The following is a 26375-nucleotide window of genomic DNA, read 5'->3' as shown; positions in this document are numbered from 1 at the left end:
TACCTCCCTCCTTCCCGCCCCGCCTCCGTCCCCCGCCCAGGGCAGCTCTCGCTCCGGACCTTGCTCGGCCCGCCACCAGCCGACGTTCCTGGCAGCCGTGCCCGAAGTGCCCGCGCCGTGCGCCCCAGGCTGTGCCCGCCCAGCGGGGGCGCTGCGACCCCGGCCCTGCCGCCAGCCACCGGGTTGCGCCTGGATCCGCCCTCTCCCCTGGTCCAGCGCCGTTACCTGGGGGGGTCGGGGCTCCGGACGGGGAGGGATCCCGACCAGGCAGAAGGCGACTCCATTCATTGGGCGGCAACTGCGGCTCTGCGGCCAGGGCACCGCGGAGGGAGCGGGCAGGACCGGGAGGGGCGGGGCCGGAGGGGGCGGGGCCGAGCGCGGAGTGGGTCCCCCCAGGGGATCCAGCCCCTTCGCTCCTCCCCCTTCGCTCCCGACGGGGCTTACCCGCAGCCTCTCCGTAGCGCAGCTGACTGGTAAAGGGGCTGAGGCAGGGGGTGAGCTGGCAGCAGAGGGCAGAGCACAGCTCGGGGAAGAGAGGTAGTCTCAGGCAGACAGTTTGGGCCGGCCTCCGGGGAACCGGCCCAGATAGGTGATCCTGGCCGAACAAGGAAAGAGGACGAGGGCGCAGAGCCCAAAACTAGCACAGGAAGAGGGAGAGACGAAGGAAGACAGGGAGAAGCAAGCAGAGAGAAGCAGGGCAAGACAGATGTCAGAAACAGAGACTGAGAGACACAGAACCAATGAGAGAGGCAGAGACAAGGTAGAGACAGAACAGAGGCAGAGAAAGTCAGAAGACACAGAAAATGAGATCCAGGGTAAAAGAGAGGGAAAGCTAGAAAAATGCTTAGGGGGCCTTCCATCCAGAGACTCACGAAGTTGAGACGAGGGCAGAGGTGGTGATGTGCATGGGAGGAACGGGGGAGCCTTCAAGGGGTCCACAGCACTCCATCTAGGGCCCATCCCAGGCAGAGTCTCAGCCCAGGACCCCATGAAGGCAGGGGAATAGAGGCTGGAAGAGAAAGAATGGCAGGTGCCCCAGCCTTCAGGCCCCCAGCCAGCCAGCCTGTGGTCCAGGCCTCTGGACTGTCCCATAGATCGGCTCTGCAGTGGATGGCAGTGAGAGCAGGGACACCCCCTGGACCTCCCAAGCACAAGCTCCGCACAGCTTACCTTCCCACCTTCAGTCTGAGCTGGGCCCAAGAGCCACCCGGGCACTGAGCCAGTTCCTCATTCCCCTGCCCCCAAGTAGAGACCTTCAGTCTATCCCCTGATAATCCAGGAAGGGACAGTCCCTCAGTCCTTCATTTCTGCTCTAAATTCTTTATACAATCTAACTAACATCCTTCCTACCTCCTATCTCCTACAGCCTATGCTTACCCGTTTCCCATGCTTTGCAGTTAAGGGGCTTCTGTGTTCTTCACCCAGATCATGAAGAAAAGAGGCACAGGGCACAGATGAATATAAGATTTGGATAAGGCAGGCAATCAAAGTGGGAGGGGCAACTCAGTCTACTGGAATCACTTACCCTCTGGGGCAAGGAGACCTCATAAAACATGTTTGCTTTGCCATGGCCACCCAGACTCCTGAGAGCTGATCATCTCCAAGCGCCCTGCCCTTTCACCTGACCAGGATCAGGGACTCAGGTCCTGGATGGGGTGAGGTGGCCCAGATACCAATTAGGCTATCCCTACCCCAGTGAGCCCGAGGAAGGAGACACTGACTTGTTTTTAAGCCTTGTGTTTTGTTTAATTTATTTTAAATCCCCTGGAAGTCAATGGAAATGGATTCTTTTATAATGATGGAGGGGAACTTAATGAGTCTGTTTCCGTCCCCACATCTCTTCATTAAGGTCATGTGCAGCCAGAATTATCCCCCACTTCTGAGAAGTCCTTCCTGCCACCTAACTAATCTGTCATACTGCCAGTATTTTCTTGCTTAATCTTCAATCAGGTTCCTGTTTCTACCTCTTTTTTGCCCTATGGCTCCAATGGTCCAAGGCTTGCTGTCACCCTGTCTCAAGGGTCCTTCCCTCTCAAGGCAAATGGGGTATCAGTGTGAAGGGGAAAGGGTGGCACCTGAGATCCAGATTGAATTGAGGCTGTTGGGTAAGCCAGGAGGGTGGTGGCTGCTGGGGTGCCCCTGGCTCACTTTTTCCAGAGCCTGATGCCCTCAGACACTGCAGGAGGTGGTGAGAGGAAATGAGATCACACTGGCCGGGGACGAATTCCTCCCTCCACAATGCACTGCACTCACCTCCCCCGCTTACCAGAAAGTCCGCTCTCTCCCACCCTGCTGCCCTTCCCACCTCTTCCTGCACCTTGACCTGCACCCCCACCCTGTCCCCATCCCCCATCATATTCTCCAGCCCCTCTTGTTCCCATCCTTCCCCTCTGACTCCCTGCATCTCACTCCCTGTATCCTACTGTCCACCCCCAAATCCACTCTATTCCTGGCACACACTCTCTCTGGGGATTCAGGCAGTAAACCTAATATGGGGTGAAGGGTGTCCCTCACTGAGGTACTCCCCGTCTCTCTGAATTCTGTTCCAAGCTCAGTTACCTTCTCTCCATCACAAATGTGTATGGGGAGCCCTAATTTATGAGGGGGTGGAGGAGAGGAGGTTGCACCTGGGTATACGGAGATAACGCCTAGCTCCTTCCGTTGAGGGGTCGTGGTTTTACCAATCTTGACTCTGCAATGAAATGTCAGAAAAGGAGCAATGGAAGGCTGGAGAAGCAGAGGAAGGCTTCCAGAAGGAGGTGGCCTTGAGCTTTTGGGGGCTCCCTGGACAGGATGGGGATGGGGCGGGGGATGGAGCAAACCGTTCTTCAGGGAGAAGGACACTCATGGACAAAGGCAGGGAGGAGACTCTAGCAGTACAGCTGGAGCCAAGTGGAGGGAGGGGACATGGGCAGGAAGTGTGGATGGATAAGGAAGGAAATGCGGGTGGGGATGTGACCCTGGAGTAGAGTGGGCCTGAGGCACTTAGATTCTAGCCTGGCTTGGGGCAGGGATTTAAGTGGAGATGTGCCGTGGCCACTGTGGCAGGATGCAGAAAAGAACAGAGGGCAGCAAGGAGATGAGGGGAGCATTGCACAAAGACTGGGGGTAGCAAACCTCAGAGGCCCTGGGATTTGGTAACCAACTGGGTGTTCAGGATCGGAGATGGAAGAGTCTGGAACAACTCCAAGGTTTCTGGCTCAGTTGCCTTGAGTGAGCTCAGGGAGAGGGACATGCTGGGGACTGTGTTAAGTCCTTTGTATTATTATTCCAAACTAGTCTTACAAAGGTACTGTGAAATAGATATTATAGTCCTCATTTTATGGAAACACAGGCCCAGAGAGCTTGAGTATCTTACCCAAAGCCACACAGGATTTGAACCCAGGCATTTGGCTCCAGAGCCACACTGCTAATTCACAGGCTGCGTTGCCAATAGAGTAGTGATTGGCAGCTTAAACCCTGGGTCCATCTCCTGGAGGAGAGGCCTGAGCTACAGGCATGGCTGTGAAGTCCCTGGTGGACCAGGAGAGTGGTTCAGATTCCCCAGGGCCAGTGCAGGGAGGACCCGATGCAGAACAGGATGAGGCGGACACTCACCTTTAGGGGCAGGTGAGGAAGGAAGAAGCAGCAAGGAAAACAGAAGACTGAGAGGAAGGGAGTGGCCGGAGGACGTGACACGGTGTTGGGCAGAGAGAGTACTTTCAGGGGACAGGTGGGGCAGAGACCAGACTGTGCTGTGAGGAAGAGCAGCAGGGGTGAAGAATGGAGTCAGACCTGCTGAGAGCATCAGCAGGCAGCCAGAGTCTAGGGCTCCAGAGGAGGAACCTGTCTTCCCCAGAGCCAGGTAGGGCTAGGTGGGGAGCAGGCGAGCAGTCAGGGAGTCCGAGACCAGACAGCCCAGGGTCAGAATCAGGCCTGGTCCAGAGGCCAGCAAGGGGTTGTATGGTGTCATCAAGGAGTGCTGAGCTGAGAGTCTGAAGACCTGGGTTCAGGTTTGCATCCTGCCCACCTGGTAGCTATGTCTTGGAGGAAAAGCATATTATCTGAACCTCAGTTTCATCCTCTGTGAGATGAAAACAATAAGTCTCCTACGCCTGCCTCTAGATTTGGGGCTCACATTTGATAACGGATTCAAAGCACTCTGTGAGCTGAAAAGGAAAAATTGGGTGGAGGGTGGATTGTAGGACAGAAGACCACGAAGCTGGCCACAGCTTGCTGCTCTTCCACCAAAGGGGAAAGAGCACCCCCTGGTGGAGAACGACAGGAGGGCAGGACTAGAGGGGAGAGCAGGGAAGGGAAAGGACCTGTTCTTGGGCTTCTGGCTTTCACCCCAGGGGTCTGCTTGTCCCAAAACAGCAACGCCCACCTCCACATAAATTTCCATCATTCAAATCAAAAGACACTAATCTTATCTATTTAGAGCACACTGACTACATGCAAACTGCTCCGTGGGGCTGCTGATGTGCCTGCCCTCAATGAGCTCAGACTCCAGGGAGGGCAACAAGCCCAGCAAAGGATGGCTGGGGCGGTGCTGTAGTGGTGGTGCCCAGAGAGTGCTGAGCAAAACAAGGGGACAGAAGGAAGGGGCCTCAGAGGCAGTGTTTGGCCTAGAATTTGAAGGACCTCAAGTGACAAGTGGCAGAGAAAAGAGGCATGAAGTCTGAGAGCTGGGGAGGGCGTGGAACGCAGGCTCTGGCGAAACATCCCAAAGAGTGGGCCTCATTGAGCATCATTAATGGTGTAGGGTGGGGTGAGAGTCCACTCAGGATGACGCCAGTCCACACCCTTATCCCTGCTGCCAGGTCTCCAAGGAATCCTGCGTAAGAGGAATCCCAGCCAAACATCCCTCAGAGAGGGAAGCTACAGACCCTGGCCAGGCTGGGGCTGAAAGGCACTGGCAACCTGCCAAACAGCTAGGACACCAGCCCCCCACCTCTGGACAGCAAGCTTGGGGTGGAAGTGAGGCTACAGCTTCTCTGGGCTGGCAGCAGGGCAAGCCAGCCCCACCCAGCAAAAACCTGATGGCAAGGCAGGGGGCAGGTCTTTCACACCCAGCCCTGCTGCTCTCAACTGGCAGCCCCCAGGGAACCATGGTTGTGGGAACTGTGTCATGGTTCTGGGGAAGAGGCGTTGGGCTGGAGTCTTAGCATGTTCTCACCTCTGTGACAGTGGGCAATTGAAGACCCAGTCAGTGTCAGAGTGTGTGTGTGAGTGTGTGTGCAAGGCTAACAGATGACTTAAATGATCATGACATCACTTAGCAGAGGCTGGAAAACACCAAGATGGGAAGAAGAGGAATTAAAAGTGTTAAGCACCTACTATGTGCCAAGCTCTTTACAAATATTATTTCATTTACTCCCATGACAACACTGTAAGGCAGGTATTATTAGCCCCGCTATATAAATGGGGACACAGGTGAAGTAACTTGCTCAGGTGTGATGCTAAGCCCTTGCTCTCGCTGTGAATCACCACGATCCCTCTGGCAGGAGCTAGGCCAGGCAGTCCAGGATGTTAAATTCTGTGGTTCTATGTAAGGGCTTTAAAATTTTCCCAGCAACTAGTCTGCAGTCTTGCTTCTGCCACAGGCCTCCAGCCTAGCCCCACCTGGCCCCCGTACATCCCTGCACACAGGTAGGGACTGTGCCATTCCCTGCCCCTCATACCTCACCCCCACCTCCATTTTGCCCCTCTTGGAAGGTAAAGGCTGGGAAGAGAGAAGGAAAAAGGAGAGGAGGGGAGAGGAGAATGTAGAGGAAGGGAAGAAGAGAAGGGAGAGAAACAGAGGAGGAATGAAAGGAGGAGGGCAGGGGTAGCTCCCACCTCCCCCTGAAAGCTCTGGAAATCCCCAGCAGCTGCTCCCCTCTCCTCTGTCTGGCCCTGAGCCAGCCCTGGGAGGGCGTAAGGGGAATTAGATGGAGACAAAAAAGGGGGGAAGGGCACTGACCGCAGGGGGCAAGCCCCTCCGTCCTGGCACCCACCCCACCTGGCAATTCCAGCCCCTGTGAAAGATCCCAGGCATGCTCCCCTTTAAGGAAACCCTACATGCCAAAATCCACACATACCAAACAGACACATCAGGGCGGTTCTTGCACTATAAAAGGATTCTTTGCTTTACAAGAGGGCTCTCAGCACATGGGAAACTTAAAATAGGAGCTTCCTCTGGTGTGGTGAAGGAGCTCTGCTTTCAGGAGCTCCCCATGCACAGCCAGGAGGCTGCCGTGCAGGGGGGGTGCGGTCAGGCCAGGGCTGCCTCAGATGTTGGCATCAGCCTGGGCACCTCTCTGCTTGTGCTTATCATCAGAGTCCCCTTTGCGGGGGTGACAGGGGGGTAATCCCATGGTCCAGCAGACAGGTTGGCAGCTGTGCTCCTCGTCCTGGGACACTAAAAAGGACCTGGAAAGCCACCACTCAGCACAGCTGGCAGGGATTCCAAGCAACCCGGAGAAAGGACAGAAGTCCAAGGCCTCCCTGTGTCCCTCGATGGGCCAGAGCCCAACGTCCTGACTCTCCTCCAAACTCTCTCCTCCCTTGCATGATGCCAGTGCCTAGGGAAGCCAGGCTCTGCCCTCTGTGAAAGGGGAAACAGCTGACCCCAGAAATGCAGAAGCCTGATGGGGGTGATGGCTGAAGTGCACACCCAGTGAGATGAGATGAGCGTCCTCTAGGCAGAAAGTAGTGGTGGCCCCTAGCCCTGCCCTTCCTTTTTTAAAAAATTTAAGTGAAATTCACATAACAAAAAATTAACCATTTGAATGTGCGCAATTCATTGGCATTTAGCACTGACCCTTTCCCCACTCTTTCATACTCAGTAGAGTTGAGGGTAGAGTCACTAATGACAACAGCAGCAGAAAATGACGAGTCCCTTTGCCCCTGCCAGGCCTGGTGCTCCAAGGAGCTGCCATTGGCCATTTAAATTAACAACCAAGATGCCAAACAGGCCTGGAGACTAGACCAGCCCACAACCCCACCCCAACATCAGGCCCAACCCAGGGAAGAGGCCTAGTGGACGTGATGCCTCCCTCTCCAATCCCAGGATTTAGGATCACCCCATTCCCTGATTCCACCTTACCCTGACTCCTTGCCCTCCACTCCTCCCCCATCCTCAACATCATCACAGGCAACCCACGAACCCCTCTGCCACAGAGGTAGGGGGCCTGTGTCAGTCTGGAGGGGAGGGGTCTCAGAGCCCAGGGCCCCAGGACATTGCTTCAGGCAGAGCAGTCCCAAAAGTCTGGGAGTGAAGGCAGCCTCAGGCCTTAAAGACATGCCCAGGAACAGAAAACCACACAGCTCCAAACCCCACCCTCAGATCTCCCGTGGTGATGAGGAAGGGAGCAGGCAGTGTCCTCACGCCCACCCACATCAGGCTGCTGACCCTCTGCAAGTCAGGACAGAGGCCCCCGTGATCACTTAAGGTGTCTGGTCCTGCTTGTCCGGGGTTTGCTGGTCTCAGGAACTTGGGGGTGGGCACACGGAGGACTCTGACCTGAGGGGGCCTTCACCCCTGGCCCTTTCTGATGGAGCCTGTGTGGAAGAAAGACAGCCCTAGGGGCCTGGCCCGGGCTGCAGGTGTGTATTGGTGGGGTGGGGGGTGCATAAGGAGAAGGTGTCCGCCCACGCCATGAAATGGTGGCAGCAGCTGCTGCAGCTGCTGTGACTGGAAGCAGAGGGGGAGCCTGGTTGGGAGAAGCCCCCTGACGTGTGGGAACGCCTGTATCTTGAGGTCCCACCAAGGAGGTCTGGGGGTCAGAGGTAGTTGTATGGACTGGGAGAGCCGCCTGGCTTCCTGTCACTCCATTCTGCAGAACCTGCAGCCCCCTTAGACCTAGGATCCTAGCAGCGGGTGGGACCTTACTGAGTGGGGAGGAGGCTTCTAAACGCGGGCGCTCTCCTAATGGAGGGGGTAGGGAGAGAGGCAGCGTGTGCGCCCTCAGCGCGCGCCTTCCTGTGTCAGTGGTGGGGGAGCCCTCTTGCGGGGCCACACAAGCCCCGTCACGCAAGCACCATCCCTCCCGCAGAGCTCCGGCCCCGCGCGCAGCACCAGCGCCTGAGCCCTCCATGCTGCTGAGCCCCCTCCTTTCGGCGCGCCCACCCTCATCCCGTCCTGACGCCGCCGTCCTCCGCTCCCACACTCGCGCCCCCGCTCCGCGCCCGCTGACCTGCTCCATGCTGCCTCTCGCTACGCTGTCCTGGCAGCGCCGGCCCTCGGGGGCACAGGGGCCAGCGGCCCCTCCATGAGCACGGTCGGTGTAGCACCAGCAACCGCTGAGCAAGAGCGCCTGGTCTCAGCCGCCTGGACCCCCGCCCCGCCCCGCAGGCCCCGCCCCCTCCTCTCCCCTCCCCGCCCGCGGGTGGAGGACCAGGCTCACACACGCACGCGCGCGCGTGCAGAGTCACACTGTCCATCACACACACACACACACACACAATACACTCACACACTTAACATATTCAGGGCTCATCCCTGCCAATACCCCATGTTCTGCCTGTCTCCGGGACATTGTTAGTCCAGAGAGGAGCCCCTCCCAGGGCAGCCCCTCTCCTGGTTCCTGAGGTTTGTCAGTCAGAAGGCCACACCCCTCATTTTACAGGGTCCACAGAGGGACTCGCCCAAGGTCACACAGTAATTTGGTGACAGAGTTGACCCCATAGCTCAGACCACTGTCTGCCTGGCTGATGCTCTGCTTCAGGGGTTACCTGAGAGCAAGCCAGAGATATCCACAGGCCTGGAAGGCAGGGAGACAGCCTGGACCCCACTTGGTGAGCCGGGGTCTGGACCCTGTGATCCTGTGAGGACAGGAGCTGGTGCAGAGATGCCACTCGCTGTTGTCGGGATCCAGCCTCTGTTCAGATGTGTTCTGGCTGGCTATGGGGAGCCGAAATGGAGATTTCTGTCGCCCACCATGTGCCATGCCCCTGCAGGCATGTGCCAAGCAGGAGGAGGGGCTGAACTCATCCACTTCCAGAGGAAGGTCATCTGAAGCCTCAGATACCAGCCAGGAAAATAACTTGTGGCAGTGAGGCCACCCACTCTGGTGAGGACCAAGGAGGTGACAAAAAAACACTGCCTCCCCCACTGACACTCCCCATTAGGGGTGGCTCCTGACTGCCATTGCCCCTCTGTCCTGCCCCAGACAAGGCAGGGCCAAACTGAGGGGGGCTCATAAGAGCAGGCATGTGAGAGGCAGGGGGGCTGCCTGGGGCAGGAGCATGGCGTCCCAGAGGGGACAGGGGTGGGAATTAACCTATCCTGAGGCGGTCGGGGGGTGGGAGTATCAGTTGCAAGGACTGAATGCTTTAACTCCTTGGGCCAGGGCCCAGGCAAGAAGAGGATTTTACCACTTCTCACTGTGCTCTGACCTCTTTGTCAGGCACCAGAGGGTGAGGAGCAGGGCGCAGGAAGCTGAGATGGAGACAGTCAAGATCCTCAGTGGGCCCAGACAAAGGGGACTTTATAGCCTGGGTGTGGGGGGCATGCTGGGGGGTGGGAGGCAGGAATGCAAGCTGGGGAGTCCTGAGCTCCCAGGCAGCCCAGTTTGGAGCTGAGGCTGGACTCCCCCAGGCCCTCCCACACTTGACCCTGAGGGTTTTTGCTGCTTTGCTCCTGGGACTGCAGCCAGGAGTCCTGGCTACCCCTCCTCTCAGGGGTCTGGCAGGCACTGCCCACATGCTCTCTGTCTTCCCCACTCAGCAGGCTGCAGATGCTTGTGGCTTCCCTGCCATGCCCCCTCGGTGGCCTTGTGGCCCCTGACTGCTACCCTAGTGAGTGTTCTGCTGGCTGCCTGGGGAGAAGAGGAAAAGACTTGGGTGGGGTCACAAGGCTATTGGGTCAATGGGGCCCTTTGTCCTTTACAAGTTTGTCTTGGGCTAAAGAGTCAGGGAGAGAGAGAAGGGTGCTAGCCAGCAATCATGACCCACACCCTGACCCTGCCTCTCACAGGGGTGGAGCTGGGCCCTGAGCTGTGGAAGGCAGGCTGCATTCCTCCTAGTTGGTTTTCCTCCCGTTCTCTTTCAGGACTGAAGCAGCCCATGGGCAGTGAAAATAAGGAGGTGACCAAGATGGCAGCAATTGCCCACACTGGGGTTCTTTAATAGTTGCTGCTTGGCCAGGCCTAAGGTCTGGGGTTGGGCTTTGCAAGGTTTAGAACTATCTGTCCCCAGAGATGCTGAGCTGACCCTGCAAAGTAGACTCCTATTAGACAAAGCCATGGTAACTAGATTGCTTAACCTGAAAGCTATTTCATCAACACACCCTGAACATCAGGGGAAGCTTCACAAGCAGGGTCTCTGTGAAGGGAGGGGATGGTACTGCTCACCATCTCTGCTGCAGCCTGCAGGGTCCATGTGTGCAGCCCCCCAAGTCCTCACTCTTTCCTGGCAGGCTGGAACCCCTGACAAGCTCCTATCTTTGATTCCTGTTTCTATACCCCACGTGGTCCAGGACCTTCAACAATAGCATTATATCAGAGAGGCAGCATAGGGGTGACAGCAGGGCCCAGTCCAGGTCATTTGATATGGACTGGTCTTTTTGTATCTCCTTCATAAGATAAAAGATAGTCTTATCTTTTGATGAATGTCCTGGGCAAAAACCTCCTTCTGAGGGTTAAAAAAAAAAAAGTCCAAGTAGTCAGCATCACATTTTCCAACCATCTCTTTGAGAGGCTTTAAGTCACACTGGAGGGAAACAGACCAAGATTCAAATCCCAGGTCTGCCACTAGTAGCCAGGTGGTACCCTCTCTGTGCTCTAGCTTCCTCATCCATCAGCCAGGAATGTGAATAGCACCACCTCACAGGGTTGATGAAAGATTAAATGAGATGTGAGAATAAAATGCCTGGTCCACAGGCGGGGACATAAATGATCAATGCAAGTTAAGTACTTTCTACAAAGCTGAATCAGTTCATATTTTGTTGATTATTAGTAGCTTTAGTTCTGAGATAGTTTGGAATAATGATTTAGTTCAGAATAGTTTAGACAATTTCTGGTCTCGTCCTCCAATTCTGGGAGGTCGCACTCTGGATACAACCAGGTGTTCCTTTTGTGGGTGGCACTTGTCTTCAGCCAGAAGGGGAACAGAAATGAAGAAGGGTGGTTTCCAGCGCATGCTGATCCTTGCCCACCAGCCTCCTTCCCCTGGCCTCTGTAGCCTCGGGGCTCCCTGGGGAGCAGGAGAAGGAAAAGGGAGCTGAAAGCCACTGGCAGACAACTCCCAGGTGCCATGGGCCTGTGAAGGGAGGAAGGAGGAGGATTACCCAGGAGGGAGTGGAAGGAGATGAGAGCAAAGGGGCGGGCAGCGGGCAGCAGGCCCTACTTCTCCACCTGCTGCTCTGTGAACAAAGCCAGGCATGATGCAATCCAGGCCTGATGCACTGAGGCTGCAAGGCCCTGAGAGAAAAAGTGGGTGATGGATGGGGAGGGCAGTGGGCAGCGGGGCAGACACAGGGCCTGGGGACGCCTGCCCAACATGTGACTCCTTTGTGTGGCTCCTGGCCTCCTGCTGGAGCCTTGCACCCAGTGTCAGACATTTCCCAAATAGTCACAACAGCCTTCAAAGCAGGAGTCAGAGATGATGCAACTAGGACATCATTCTAGGCAGCATCCTCAGAGAGGGGGGTGCCTCCCCACTAGGGGAAAGAGACGATGACAGACCCAGACACAGAGCTGACTCCCAGGCCCCCACTGGGCCCTTCACCAGCAGGTCTCTGCCTCCCCATCCTCTCATCCTACAAGCAAAAGGCAAAATCCCCTGGAGAAGGTGGGATGGGGAGGCTCAGGAGGACCACGCAGGGCCTGCCTGAAGCAGTACATATTTATAGAATTCAGGTCTGTGCGGAGATGGGTCTGAAATTCAGGTCTATGCAGACGGGTCTGGGCTGGGTTGGTCTGAGCCCTCCTTCCCCCTGGGCAAGAAAACCACTAGTGCCCAGCAAGCCAGCAGGGCAGGGTGGGACCTGAGGGTGGCCTCCACCAGACCCAGGCGTCTGCCTGGGAGCCAGGAGAACAAAGGCTCCCATCTCCTTCCATCTGGAGAAAGGGTTTTGTCCCATATACCAGGACCATGAAAGAGGTCCTGTGTCATGGAACAGGTCCCCCAGGGGACAGGCTATTAACTGGGGGCAGCAGAAGAGGATGGAGATACTGTGTTCAGGAATATTTAAGCCCAGCCTCCATCCACCACAACCCAGACCTGAGGGGACAGCTGGGTGGCCTAGCCCAGAGGAGCCACTAGGTGGCAGAAAAAGCCCAGAAACTCGCCCGGCTCCACCCACCCCAGAGCCCTACCCTGCAAGCCACTTCCCCTCCTCCTCCTCCCTCCATCCAGCCCACTCCACTGCAGCCTCTGGTGCCCCCAGCCCCTGAAATCTTTTCACTCTTCCTTCTGCCTTTGGGAAGGCAAAAAGCGCTCTGTCCTCAAAATGCTCCTAATAGTGTGATGGTGATTAGTACCCACGGCTGTTACGTGCTGAAGAGGTACCAGGCATTTTACATGTATCATCTCATTGACTCACACACGAGGTAAGTAAAAATACTCTCTATTCAAGAAGAGACAGACTGAGAAAGCATAGAGTGCCCAGGGCCACATGACTAGCAAGTGGTGGAGCCAGCACTGGACCCCAGGCCAGCCCGGTGGCACCCCTGCCCTGAGGGTGTTAACAAGTGGACGGAGGTGTAGTGAAGACAGAGGGCCTGTCAGGGACACCTGACAAGTTGTGCTGACCACTCTTCCCACCCCCTCTCCACGCTGCCCCTTGAGATTCTAGGAGGGTGCCTTAGTCTTAGGGTGAGTGTGGGGTTTGAGAAGGTCGCCCCAGTGGTTCAGGCTGAGAACCACTGCATGCTGCCTCTCCTCCAGACTCCACAGGCATGCTGGGTTCTCCCCTCACCAGTACTGCTCCAAGGTGAATTCCCATTCCTGGGGCATCACCCCCACTCAGGACCGAAGGTGATTCCAGCCCAGAGGGCTGCCCCCCACGGCCACCTCCACTTCTGGCTTGGTTGTCGTGGACTTACTCCATGGTCGGCAAACATTCACGGAGCATCTCCTGATGTGCTGACACCGCACTGGGCTGCAGGGGTGGGGACAGAGCAGATGAACAACACCCAGAACCCACTCTCCACAGGCGGTAAGTTTAACATGTCTAAAGCTGGGCCTACAGTCACTTCTATGTAAAGTGTCCCCTTCAGAGAAATAGTCCCACATCCAGAAGAAAAGGATGTCTATCTCTACGGCCAATTTCTTCACTGACACCAGGGCATGAGGGAGCATGGCAGCTGTAGGAAGGAGTGCCAGGAGCTGACATCCAATGCACAGTGAAATTTCTTGAAATCTTTCCCCCTGTCAACCTCATACAAGCTAGCTGCTGCCAGACTCCTCTGTCCCATTCTAAACCCTCCAAGCCACACCCAAGCTCAGCTGTTAGCTTCCCGCACTTACTTTTCTCTCCAATATTAACCTAGCTAGCCTATTCTGTTCTCTTACCTGTCCCAACACCCCTCTGCCTACAGAATAAAGGCCCATGAACAAAGCCAAAGTTTCTCAAAAGGGGGCAAGGAGAGAGCCAGGCCCTGACACCCCAAGGGCTGAGGTGAGAAGCCTGGATGTGAAGGGCACCTGAGCTGAGCTCTTTAAATGCTTGCTTTCTGTTAAAGGAGAATTCAGCAAGGGGCAGTGGAAAGTCTGGTGCAACCTCAGATTATGGACAAAGCCTGCTGACCCTACATGGGCAGCTTCTTCATCCAGTGACAGCTGTCATTCTGATGCCACTGGCACCAGGAGGAAGCAGTCTACATCCCATCTTTGGAATGTCTCGAGTTAAAGCTGCATTACACCCTTCATGCTTTTACCCCAACCGCCAAACATCAGTCCCTTGGGAAAATTCTGAAGAAGATTGACACTTAGAGGCTAAAAAAAATCCTCCATGCAATCAGGTTGTCCTTTATCACCACCACCTTGGCACATCAACTCAACTGTGCCAGCCCTGGTGGGAGGGAGATAGCAGAACAGGACACAGGGTCCCTCATGCACCAGAGGCCCCAGTCAAGCAAGCAAGTGAACATAGGAAAAAAATCTTCACAAAGAAAGGAGCATTTGTTTGGCTGGGAATGGCTGGTGAAAACTCCAGAAGTGACTCTGGAGCAAAATCTCAAAGGATGAGCAGTTCTGTGGGTGAAAAGGGTGACAGGTGTCCTCCAGGCAGAGGAACAGCACAAGGCAGGGTGGACTGGCAGATGGGATGCCATGACCTGGAGACTTCAACTCTTGCATCGCAACCAGAGTGCAGCCTGTGTGGCAGGGAAGGGGAAACGGCCCTGAATGTCAACTTGAGGAGCTAAGATTTTTTTCTCTCAGAAGAAAGTCATCAATGATTTTTAAACTAAGGAAGTGACTTGAGCACATTTTTATTTTGGAAGGACTTTTAGAGGACTGGAGAGGGGAAACAGCAGGAAGACCAGTTGGAAAGTTGCTGAAATTGCCCCGGTGGAAAAATGCCTGGCAATTGAGGAGAGATGCATTATGAAGTCTCTGCTTATGTGGGGAACAATGCGGAGGATAAAATTGCAGTCAAAATTCCTAAATCTCCTGGGAAAGGGCTCCATTAGAGATAGATGATAACCAACTACTGCTTCTTCAGAGCTGGAATCAACTCTTGTGCCTTCGGCTGAGCACCAGATGAAATGGCTGGTCTTCAGAATCCACATGCCACAAACAAGACACCAGAATCATTATGCACAGGATGCTCACCCTATGTGAGGCTGGAAGGAACAAAGAAAATTCACTTCTCCCATCTCATCTTCAATCAGGGGAAGCACTGTGGAATGCAGGAGGGAATCTTTTGAACTATTATTTGCTATAGCTTATAACTCAAGCAAGTTAGGTAAGTGCATGATTAGATGCCACAGAGAGGTGGGATAGAACAGCTTTGTGACAGAATAGAAGTGGTGGTTGAAAGGAGACAGGCAACACAGGAGATGAAGTAGGTAGTTTCAGGTTTTGGGGGTGAAGAGGGTAGGAGGGGGTGGTTTTTGTTATTTTGGGCTGTCTCCAAAAGAATGCCTTTCCTTCTGTGGGCTTTAATTACCCAAGTCAGAGGGGACTAGTACCTATCTTTCCTAACAAACTTAACAAATCATCACTAATATGATGATTTGAAATGATGAAAATCTCTGCTTTCAAGAAATGCACACTAACCCTCTTGACTAATGGTGTTAGCAAAGATTCCTTGTGACAAACTGTCCAAATGGCAGCAATTAGAGCATTTGAATTGCCAGTTCTGAGTTAAGCACTTCTCCTTGTGCTGTTGTTCACATCTCAGAACTTAGAGCACCTTTTCTTCCAAAAGGGAAGACAACTTTATTCAGGAGTTCATGCTATCATAGAATGACCAACAGAATTGAAATGACACTGTTTTATCCTAAATGGACCTGTGACCTGGAAATCCACTCGGAGGGGCAAGCATGGATTCTAAGACCCCCTCTTCTAATCAGTCCTGTGCAAATTCAATTCCTGAAAACTAGGGTTTCACCCCATTCATCATGTTTTCCACTCTGAGGGTGCAGAGAAATTGCAGAAAATTCTCCCAAGCGTGACAAGGTGGCACACTGGCCCTCTAAGTGGTCAACTTGGAGAAGGATTGGGTGAGAAGGAAAGAGGGGAGATTTGAGTGGCTCCAAGTATACACTTGTCAATCATGGGAACATTTCTGGTCCTCTTCTCTCCACAGAGCACAGCTCAAGAGGGCATGGACTATGTATGTCAGGGCACCCTCTGCACAGGGCACCCCAGGATCCTCCTGGCTTGCCTACTAACATCTCCAGCCAGCCAAAGGTGCTAGGCACCCACAGTCTACATAGGGGACATTCCTACACAAAGCTACTCCTTCAAGAATGGGAGAGGTAGCTGTTTCATCTAATTCATAGAAACAAACACAGAAAGACAAACAAAACAGGGAGACAGAGGAATTTGCTAAAAATGAAAGATCAAACTTCAGAAAAAAACCCGAAATGAAGCAGAATTAAACAATCTACCTGATCAAGAGTTTAAAGTAATGGTTATAAAGATGTTCACTGGACTTGAGAGTGGCTATACTTCAACAAAGAGATAGAAAATATGAAAACAATCAGTCAGAATTGAAGAATACAGTACCTGAAATAAAAAATACACTAGAGGGAGTCAAAAGATAACAAAAACTACTTATTGTGGTAAGCATTTTTTAATGTACATAATTGCGGAATCACTATGTTGTATACCTGAACTAATATGGTATGTCAACTATACTTCAATTTAAGAAATTGAAAAAAAGGAATGGTTAGAAAGGCAGGAGGGACACAGGTTAAACTTATGAGAAAACCTTGACTGCCAGCCTAGGTAAACAGCAGGAATGACTATTACGGTAAAATATGAACTCTTCCTAGGTAAAGGCCCACACCACTGCTCACCAAGGCAAAAAGGCAAGGGACACTTGGCCCAAAAGTCCTCTGGAATTCTCCTGCACTTCTTGGGGAAGGAGAAAGTAGCTTTGAGTAATGGCCATCAGCCTTGGGAGTTTTGCAACATCTCTAAATCTCACAAGAGCAGTTCTATATGTGCTCTGCCTGGCTGACATCACAGGGATTCCCCAATGCCAAGGGTGGGTCATCTGAACTAAGGATGCTGGTGGTGGTGTGGAGAATCCTAGGAGACAGAAGAGGGATTAAAAAACGCAACCCAAATAACATGTAATAACTTCTAAACATTTTTATTTCAAATCTCATTTCACCCCTCCCCAAAAAGACATGGGTCAGTACAGCAATCATAAAAAGGAGATACAAACACAAGAGTCAAATGTCTCCCGCACTGACACTTACAAAAACCAGGAATTGTACATGGGATTTCCAAACAGGACCTGCAGCAGCTACTAATGTCCCTTTACAAGAGTCAAACATGCCTATTAATACAGTATATACAGACACCCCATTCTGGAACTAATCTACAGGGACATCCCAATACCCACCCATCTGTCCCCAGAAAAATACCAAAACACACCCAAAGTGCATTTATTTTGTTTATATCAAAACATCTTTCCCTTCTCCTCCCACCCCAAGGCCCTCCCACCCCATTTAAGATTGGCCTGCAAGTCTATTTTAACCATTTAGTATTTTTTATAGTTTATGAAAATAAATTATACAGCAACTATTTTAATAAATAAAGCACAAAAAAGGAGAGGAAAGGAGGAAAACTAAATGGGAAGACAAAAACCAGGCCACGCTTTGGCTTGGAAGGGGGCGGGGGTGGCTAAGAGGACAGAAGTGGTTGCAGGGGGTGTGACTCCCCTCCTGGTGAAGAACTGGCAACCACCTGAGCCCAGAATGGCACTCCTCTTCATTTAGATTCTCAAAAACAACCAAAAAATGTACAGTGGTGGCTGTGCCACCATGGGCAGCACCAGTTTGGGCATTTCAACAATCAGCTTGCCCTCAGAGCAGTGCCAGGATTATGCTTGTTCCTGGGGAAAGATTCTGGGCCTAACAGTGAGGGGCAGGTCCCTGTTCAAGGGAGCACCAAGGATGGAGTAGGTACACCAGCCTTCCTGCTCCACCTGAGCTGGGAAGGGGCTCGGGATGTAGCTCTGAGTGGGGCTGTGTGGTTTGTGATTATCTTGGGTTCTGATCAAGAATGTCCTCCGTTTTCCTTATGCTGTATCTCCAGGAGCAACTACGATTGCAGTCCAGCTGCAACCAGACAGTCATGTCTTCCCGCCACGGCTGGCTGCTTTGCGCCTGCCCCTTGATGCCTCTTGGCACTGAGGAAGGAATGGGGTGGGCAGCTCCAGATACCCTCTGAATGATATGAAATGGGTGTGAAGGCATGTCACAGACTTGGCATGCAGAACTGGCTTCCCGGGAGGTAGCTGGGAGTGGGAAAGGTTGGAAAGAGGGGTAGAGAGGACAGGTTGGGAAACTGGAAGAAACGAGGCAGCACCTACCAGGACAGTCAAGAAGTGATGAAAAGGACCAAGACAATACGGAATCTGCATGTAAAGAAAGGTCTTTCCCCTAGCAGATTAGATAATCAATACTTTAATACAATCCATAACTCTTGTTTTTGCAACTGCAGCACCTGAATCCCCAAGGACTCTGTCTCTATGGTTCAACCCCTATCTCACTCATCCCAAGACTTTGCTCTCCACCTTTTCAAGGCCTCCTGTTGTTTTGTGCTGAGCATGAAGGCTCCAGTGTCAACACAGGGTAGATCATGGGGACTGGCAGACCTGACTTTGCCTTCTTGAGCTTTGTGGCCCAATAAGCCTACAGCTTATCAACAGGGGGAAGGGGTCACACTTTTTCTTTTTTTTTTTTTTCTTTTTTTAATAAAAAAGGTTTTACTCCCCAGGAGCAAATAAATCACTTTAAACTACTGATAAACACTGCTGCAGTGAAAAGAAAGATGGCTACATGTATGCAATAGCACAAATTCAGTGTAAGAACAGCTATGTTGACAATTAGAGATAAAAATCATTTATCCATTCCCCCTTTCCCACAAACCAAACCAAGAGGATTCCCATAGGGAAAATGTCTAACTCAAAAGCTCCTCCCTTAGGGACAGGGGGCATGTCATTCTCTTAAAAGTGGAAAACAAATCACAGGTCTCCTCCCAGTGGAGATACTCTCAACACCCCAACTGGTAGCAAGACTTCTGCAAATGAAGTCACGCACGGACACTCATGCGCGTGCACACACACACACACACGCACGCACACACTCTTCCACTCTCAGACCTTCCTGCAGCCACAGAGTATATCCCAGGGCCCAGTCCTACAATCTCAGGGCTCAAAGCCAAGGGAGAAGTGGCAGAGCAGGGTAGGATCTAACCTAAGGGAAAATTTCCTTCTATCCCTATTTCCTGCTGGGACCCAAGGGCTTCAAGCACACCATGCTCTTCTGGGGCCCTGGGGTGAGGGCTGAAAAGGCTGCCTCTCCGGGACATCCAGCTCTAGTCTCTCACACCAGGAACTGCGAACACTAATCACCCTCCCCAGACGTGTGTTGTGGGGGTTTGCAGCTATTCTACATTACTCCCAACCTTATTAAGGGGCCAATACAATCAGCCCCAGTGAAGTCGGAAAGGAGTAAGAGCAGAAACCATGGCACTCTCAGGAGGCTGGGACTGCAACTCTTGGCTCACATTCCAGGGGCTTACCTTCACTACATCTAGGCCCAGGCAGGTGACCAGACCAAGGTCATCAGCAGTGGTCCCAACTCCCGGTGTCACCTACTTATCTAGAGTCCCCAAAGCCCCCACCCTCCTGTGCTCCCACCACAACACACACAAATTTCAAGTAATAGCACATGTAGCAGTAGCTGTCACTAGCTCACAGTGGTCCACGCCTGTCCTGAGAAAGGTCACAGTAATGCAGTAATAAACTGGGGGTTATATGGGCAGGGCCTGAGGGTGCTGACATCACCCAATGATGGGTCCTTAGAAGTGAGAACCTTTTTCCAGTTTGTGATTTTAAAATGCAACAACCTTTTAAAAAGGAGTCCCCTCAGTATAGAATGCACTTCAATTAGCACTGCACGGAATCGCAAAGGCAGGAGTGGGCCCAGCCAGGGGAGATGAAGGGCAAGTGCTGAGCATGGCCCAGCTGCCCCAGCTCCCTCTCTCTGCTCTCTGACCAGGGTGGGCCCTCTACCAGCTGTCCCACTCCCCCCTCCTCCCCCCTCCTCATCACTCAGTGGAGCCTGTCTCCTCTGTGCAACTGTTTTGTGGCCCACTCTACAGAGGGAGGACCGGGCTACAGCCCAGCCTGTGATTCATGCTGGCAGATCACAGACAGAGGTAAACACACCCTCCCCAGGAGGAAGGACAGCAGTGGGCTGGGTCATGCCGCCTCACAGCCAGTCTGGTTTTGTGCCGAGTACACAACTTCTCCAATGCAAACCCCTGAACCACAGGGGCCTCTGCCTCCCCTACCCAGGCTGCACTAGAGCAGTGGAGCTCTAGCCATGGCAGAAACCCAGCTGGCTTCTGGGCTTGGGCTCCACTTCACCATTATAACACCTCAGTATCCAGACATGTGTAATGACTAGGAAGTTTCAGTTTAGACCTGCTCTGATGGGGCCACACTAACCTGGGGGCTGTGCACCGTTCAGTACATGCCATACAGATTTCTGCTTCCATGCTTCTGCTACCATGTTTTCCATCTCACTGTCCTACCCTCGCCTACAACCCAAAGCCTCACCACCACAGAGCTTTCCTAGACCATCTGGTCTACCCTCATCTTAAAGACAGCCCTTGATTCTCTCTGCCACACTGAGTCACTCTCCAATTGCTTCACAGGCAGCAATAACCAAAAAGCTCCCTTAGGCCAGATAGCATGTCTTTCACTTCCTGGGTTTCCCATAGTCTTTAACCAGAATCAGGCAAACACACACTAAAAAATAATTTTAAAATTATGGGTGGCTGAAATGGTTTAAAAAAAAAGATTCCAGGTAGCTGCACTCAGCCACTCAAGGATCGCAGTGGAATCCAGCCTGTGGGCTCCTTAGTTAGGTGGTGCCTTCTGGAAGATGGCAATTTAACCGGTACCCCCAAGTGGCAGGACTCACAGGTTCAGCCAGTTTCTGGGATCATAATCCTAACTGGTTGGTAAAACTACCATGGAAGCCAAGGAGAGAAGAGGGACCTCATGACGAATCAGAGGTGGGCTGTGTTTATGCTACAAAGCTCATTTTATGGGTCACCTCTTCAGAGCCAAGTAACATTGCAAGTTCCCCCCTATTCAGCTACACGGAGGAAGACTGGTCCCCCCATGCAGGACATCAGGCAGAAGGCCCATGCTTCCAGATGAGGCAGTCCTACAGATTACCTAAACCCTGGGGCCTTACCCCAAACCACCAGGAAACCTCAAACCTGACAATTTTATTTATCTCGAGATGAGGCTGATACAAGCATTGGGGAACCAAAAGAGGCAATCTAATGGAACATAACATAAAAGAGTAATAAAGACTAAACAGCTCAATTTTCCCATCTTAATAGCAAACCTCTCCCCACAGTAACTCAATAGAAAAGCAAATTCATGTTATATGACTTGACAATGGTCCACTTCAGAAAAAATGAAAGACTACTGAAATGCACTGGAGTTCTCCCTCCTCTTCTACTCCAACATAGAAGATGGGCAACTCTCAAATCAGCATCTGACAGAATTCCCAAAGGCAGGCAAGTAAGATCTCAGGAGAATGTTTGGGTTGCTAGAAAGAAGGCAGGAAATAAAAAAGCCCTTGCTGCCTCCCATCTCAGTAACGGGATGACAGTGATAAACCTACACACAGGAGACGTATGTTCTCTTCTCCGATCTAAGGACATCCCATTAAGGCTGAGACACTAAAGAGCTTTCTTGAGGAACAGCACAACTACAATAGCTTTGTTTCCCACTTTTCTCCACATTCCCTCTCACTAGCTGACAGACATACGGAGATAAGTAACACTGACTCCTAAGTCACAGGAACGCTTTGCCATTAAGAATCTGGAAGCATACTCCATTAACTTTAGCAGCTCATGATTGGAGCTCTGAACTGCTCAGGTGATGAGAAAAACTACTGCCTCAACAGCTGGCGGAAGCAACAGGAATGATGTTATTAAGATTGTGACCAGAGTGAAATGCAGTTATCTCGAGGGGAATGGACTGAGGGTGGAGGAAGAGTGGGGCTGACTTGAGGTCACAGAACTTAGTAATTCAGTAAAACAAAACTAACACAGCTTCTATGGGAGGTGATTCTGAAACCAGGTTTCTAAATCTTAACAGGAAAGAATGCAAGGAGTCACTACTTCCCCCAGCAGAGGCCATTTGCCAGTTTCTGTCCAGTAATTTTCTAGCTGACACTATGCTTCCTCCTTTCTTTCCTGCTCCTCCTGAGGCTACCTAGGCTTGAAGAGCAGCAGACTCCCATCCTTCAGAGACTCCTGACTTGCGTTCTGACTCCTCCTCTTCCCTTCCTCCAGGTGTGGTGAAGACTTGCACTCGGCCTTTGCGGCCAGCTGAATGACCATCGCTGGCAATCCCCTCTCCTCCCCTCCCCTCTTTTGGACATGCTCAACCCTTGGCACCACTTCCAGTCCAATGGGCACCAACCCCAGCTGCCTTTAAGGTGAGTTTTCCATACCAAAAGGTGCAAACATCTGAAACAAAACTTCTGAAAAGGGAACAGTGTTGAGACTTCTTCCAGTTTTCCAAGGAGCTCATCCAGTGCCAGGCCACCCCAGGGCTGGACATGGAGAGGTGGGGCCTCCCCTCAGACAGTACAGTTGTGGGCTTCCTCCGAGCTCCAGGGCTGCGGGGAGCCACAGTCCACACAGAGGTTCCCAACCCTTCCCGTTTGCTCTGGTTTTCCTCACTTCTCACATGGTAGCTTCATTTGGTTCTTTAAAACTGGAGCTTGGCAACCAAATGCCTAGGTAAAAAAGGGAAAAAAATCAGAGTGGTTCAGCAGAGTGGAACCAAAATGGAGTTAAAGAATAAACAGCCTGGCCTCTAGAGGTGAAGAAGTGTAGCTTAAAAGGAGGTTGGAGTTGGGAGAGCCAGATGCTCCCACAAACACTGTAGCTGCTGGGGATGAAGCAACAACCTTTGTCAAGGGGCCTGGCCTGGATGCCAAGAAGAGGTCCCAAAATAACTAATAAATATATCCTACCACATTATCTAACTTTTCTGTTTCCCTGTCCCTTACCCCTTAATTTTCCACCCACTTCTTCCCTGAGGCCCACCTGCTCTAGGGACTAAAATAGGAATTGAGTCCCTGGAATAAACCCCTTAGGAGCCTGACTACAAAGAGCTCTATGTCTCTGGAGCTTCTGGCCAATGGTGAGAGTTGTCATATAATCACAAAGGCCAGTGTAGCTTCTACCTTCTGATTTAAGAAGGGTACTGTTCCAGCTGTCCTCTGATTCCGAGCAGCCTGCCAGGAAATTCCCCAGGTAACAGCACAAACAGACCAAGCAAGCCATTCAGAACTCCCAAATTAAAATCAGCCTGACCAATAGCAAGTCATCAGGGCCAAATCTCACACCTTAAAGACCTTTCCCTTGAGAAGTGCTACTTCCCTTTTTGCAAGGAGCCCTAGGGTCTAAATCAGGAGCCAGTAAAGTGTCACAGCAAAAAGAGATCCTGGGAGTTCAGTTGAATCCTTCGGCAAAACATGACTAAATCCCACATTCATGACAAATGGTTACCCCCACCTCTAGGGGATAGATCCTATCAGGCCCCCTTACATCTCAGGACCTTTATACTTATAGAACCACTTGCCCGAATCCTCTGCTTCCAGAGTCTCTCATGATTAACTCCTGGATATTCAGATCCTAGCTGAAATGTCACTTCCTCACAGAAGCCCTCCCTGATCATCCAAACTTGAGGAGTATCCCACCACTAATCATTAAACTTCACCCAACTTTTATTTTCCCAACGTGTATAGTCCACTGAAATCAGCCAACTCATTTTTTCCATGTTTTCTATCTCTCTCTCCCTATAACTGTAGCTCAGTGAGATAGGGCTCTTAGCTATCTTGCTCAGCAGTCTCTTCCCAATTCACCCTGGGTACTTAACAAATATATATAGATATCTGCTGAATGAATACTGAATGAATAAGTAAATGGGCATCTCACTACCTCCTGTGGAAAGCCATTGCATTTTTGGACCTCTCTGTTAAAAGGTTCTTCCAAAGTTGGGCTGAAATCTAACTCCTTAGACTTAAATCCCTTGTGGTCCTTGTGGTTCCTGTCCCCTGGAAACCACACAGAGTAAGTTTCATCACTCTTCTTGAGGAAAATTCATCAAGCACTACTTTCAGCTATCAAGCCCCTCTCCCCCTAAAGCTCCTCTGCTCCAGGTTAATCACCGGATCCACATGTGGTGAGGCCTGAAGCCCCCCACCATCCTCAGCCTGTCTCTAAAGGCATTCCTCTTCCCATGGGCCCCTCTCACTCCCCCAAAAGCAAAACTGAAGGGTCCTAACTACTCCTTGGATAGGTGGGCCTCCCTGGCTCACTCTTCCCACCATAATCTCAACAACAAAGCCACTAAGCAGAGAAGTCCACCTAGACATCAGAGCATTTAGATGTTTTAGGAGTCACTTCTGAGGGCATATGACTAATACATAATTGAAGACAGAGTAAGGGATTGTACACCTAATCCAGGATCCTTTAAATTAAATTGTGCAGGAAGAGCTACCGTTTCTCGATCTCTCTTCTTCAGTCCTCCACCCCTGGTTAATCCTTTTCACCCCAGCTCATGTGCTTTCCCCCAGTGTCACAGGATCAGGGACTTCCAGAGCCAAGAGGAGATACAGCTGGATTTGCCTTAGCCAAGGCACAAGAAATGGGATGTAAACATCAGTTGTCACTCTCTCCATTATAAAGAAAGCAGAGAGAGGGTAGGGAAATGAAAGCTCCCATTTCATGCTAAGGCTTTTGCTCCTGTGGGTCTCCCCCTGTTTGTTTTGTGGGGGGATGGGATTGGGGAACAGAGACAGAAGAGGAGGCAGAAGTATTCAATGCTTAAAAAGGACACTCCAGACTAAGAGGAAAAACAGCTAGGGTTGGAGGGGGGGGTCACTGCACCCTGGAAGTAGATCACTAGAAAGTAAGATCTTGTATGCAACCCACACTATCAAAATCACAACTCTCAGGCAGTTTTGTTCCTTACTCACCTCTACCTTCAATGTTTACATTAATGCCGTTTAAAAGACTAATTCGAATTCATCTGCACAAGCCAGTATTCCAAGATATTTTATGGGAAAATAAATGAGTAGAACTCAGTGTAGCAGTGGGAGAACAGCCTCTTAGATAACTGAACTCCCTGTTACTTCATTTATTCTTTTCAACAATTTACTTTTGGTGACCCAAATGGATTTCTAAGTAGGAGAGCCAGCTTTTTCCTCACCCCACATTCTAAGCTGTGGGCCATGGAGGTGCTCTCAGCCAAGTGCATGCCCACAGCAATTAGAGGCATGTCTGTGTTCCCTTTGATGACGTGTTCTTCCCCTTTGGCTTCCTACTTTATGTGTCACTTGTGCAAAATCAGGGAGGTCAGCCAGTTTGAGAGAAGGCTGCACACACAGCTCTTGTGTGCCTCCTCCTCATTTACATTCAGGGATTAGTTTGCATGTTGCTTGGCAGATACTCTTTAAGCCTCTCATATCTGTCTGCTCTTCTCCCGACTGGGGTATGTGCTCCATTATCAGAGCTGCTAACTCTAAGGGCAGATGCCTGGCTCTGGGACATACATATGGGGGCAGAGGATGGTGAGGAGGCCCAGTGCATGGTAACTGCCCAGGGAGAGACTTGACTGGATAGGGAGGCAGACAGCTCATACCCTTGGTGGAGACCAGCAGGGGCCCCTTGTTACGTGGAGGGTTCCACCTCCTGCTTCTGCTTGGAAATGAGCTGCGCTTCCTTTAGAGACAGGTATGCCTCTTCCTGAGGGTCATAGTAGTAGAACTTACGGATATAAGAAATCAGAGGTCTGTGAAAACACAAAAATGTTATTTATAGATTACAAGTGAAAGTCCACCTTTGTTCAACCCCTATATCCCTTAGATAACACCAAAGACTCTCTGTCGACCTGTGAAAATTCCCATTTTCTCACTTATTACAGTTCTGTCTCCTTCCGTCTTACCACTGCCACTCCACCCTTCATAGAGACTTAAGAAGGGAAGCTGACACACACACACCTTCTGCCTTCTGGTTGTAGTGTGTCATTTCTAGAGTTAGGTGCTAAGACATGGGAGAAGTGAGATGATGCCTGTGAATACTGCCAGGTTCTGCCTGGGCAGTCAGCTTGCAGGCCTCACTAACATTTGTAACTGACCCTCCATCCTGCCCCAACCCTAAAGATCCCATTGTACTTAGGCAGTGGGAGATCTGGGATGTGATCTATCCGGACGAGCTGTCGGATGCGGAATCTGCAAAGGTGCTGGAGGGATTTGACATTGCTGAATCGGGACACTGGATAGAGCAGCTGTACTGGAGTTGGTGGCAGTCCTTCAAGAATGAAAACAAGAAAAATATTCAGAGGGGACAATGCAGCTAATTGTAACTTCCCTTATGAAGAGGATCCAGGGAAGGGAAATGGGGCTTCTTTACAGTTCATATATGTGTGATGTGCAAAAACTCCCTTCCACAAAGAACTGCGGATTTCCACTTGCAGAAGCACCACTACCATATTCTAAACTCAAGGGAATCTCTTCTCCCTGCTGAGGGCCTCCCTAGCACCACTAGAGAAACAGCTGACAGTCTTGCTCTTCAGTGAATAATGCTAAGCTGGAGAGTTTACTGGGACCCGCGCAGCCAACCTCAGGCCCTTGGCTTGCAGGGAAGGGCAAGAACCAAAAACACCCATTGGGAAA

At 51.6% G+C, this 26375-nt stretch overlaps 2 protein-coding genes across 7 annotated transcripts in view; both read right to left on the bottom strand.

Moving 5' to 3' along the window:
* Positions 1-8300, bottom strand: part of ARHGAP23 (Rho GTPase activating protein 23) — a 76652-nt gene extending 68352 nt beyond the window's left edge. For 3 of the 4 annotated variants that reach the window (XM_036990859.2, XM_073235505.1, XM_073235504.1), the window contains exon 1: positions 226-353. In XM_036990859.2, coding sequence (XP_036846754.2) covers positions 226-288 — 63 coding nt within the window. In that variant the 5' untranslated portion in view covers positions 289-353. Of the gene's footprint in view, positions 1-225; positions 354-8159 lie in introns of those variants that run through there. The other variant, XM_036990860.2, reaches the window with a different exon arrangement.
* Positions 8301-14396: 6096 nt separating this feature from the next.
* SOCS7 (suppressor of cytokine signaling 7) overlaps positions 14397-26375 on the bottom strand; it is a 37199-nt gene continuing 25220 nt past the window's right edge. For 2 of the 3 annotated variants that reach the window (XM_036990894.2, XM_036990895.2), the window contains 3 exons: positions 25875-26010; positions 25343-25492; positions 16720-22427 (listed from right to left, as the gene is read on the bottom strand). In XM_036990894.2, the coding sequence (XP_036846789.1) occupies positions 25372-25492; positions 25875-26010 (257 nt within the window). In that variant the 3' untranslated portion in view covers positions 16720-22427; positions 25343-25371. Of the gene's footprint in view, positions 14754-16436; positions 16672-16719; positions 22428-25342; positions 25493-25874; positions 26011-26375 lie in introns of those variants that run through there. The other variant, XR_012130733.1, reaches the window with a different exon arrangement.

Source organism: Manis javanica, chromosome 4, assembly GCF_040802235.1.
Source record: "Manis javanica isolate MJ-LG chromosome 4, MJ_LKY, whole genome shotgun sequence".
Taxonomy (NCBI): Eukaryota; Metazoa; Chordata; class Mammalia; order Pholidota; family Manidae; genus Manis; species Manis javanica.
The sequence above is the reverse complement of the archived record's forward strand: the minus strand, read 5'-3'. Positions and strand labels throughout refer to the sequence as shown.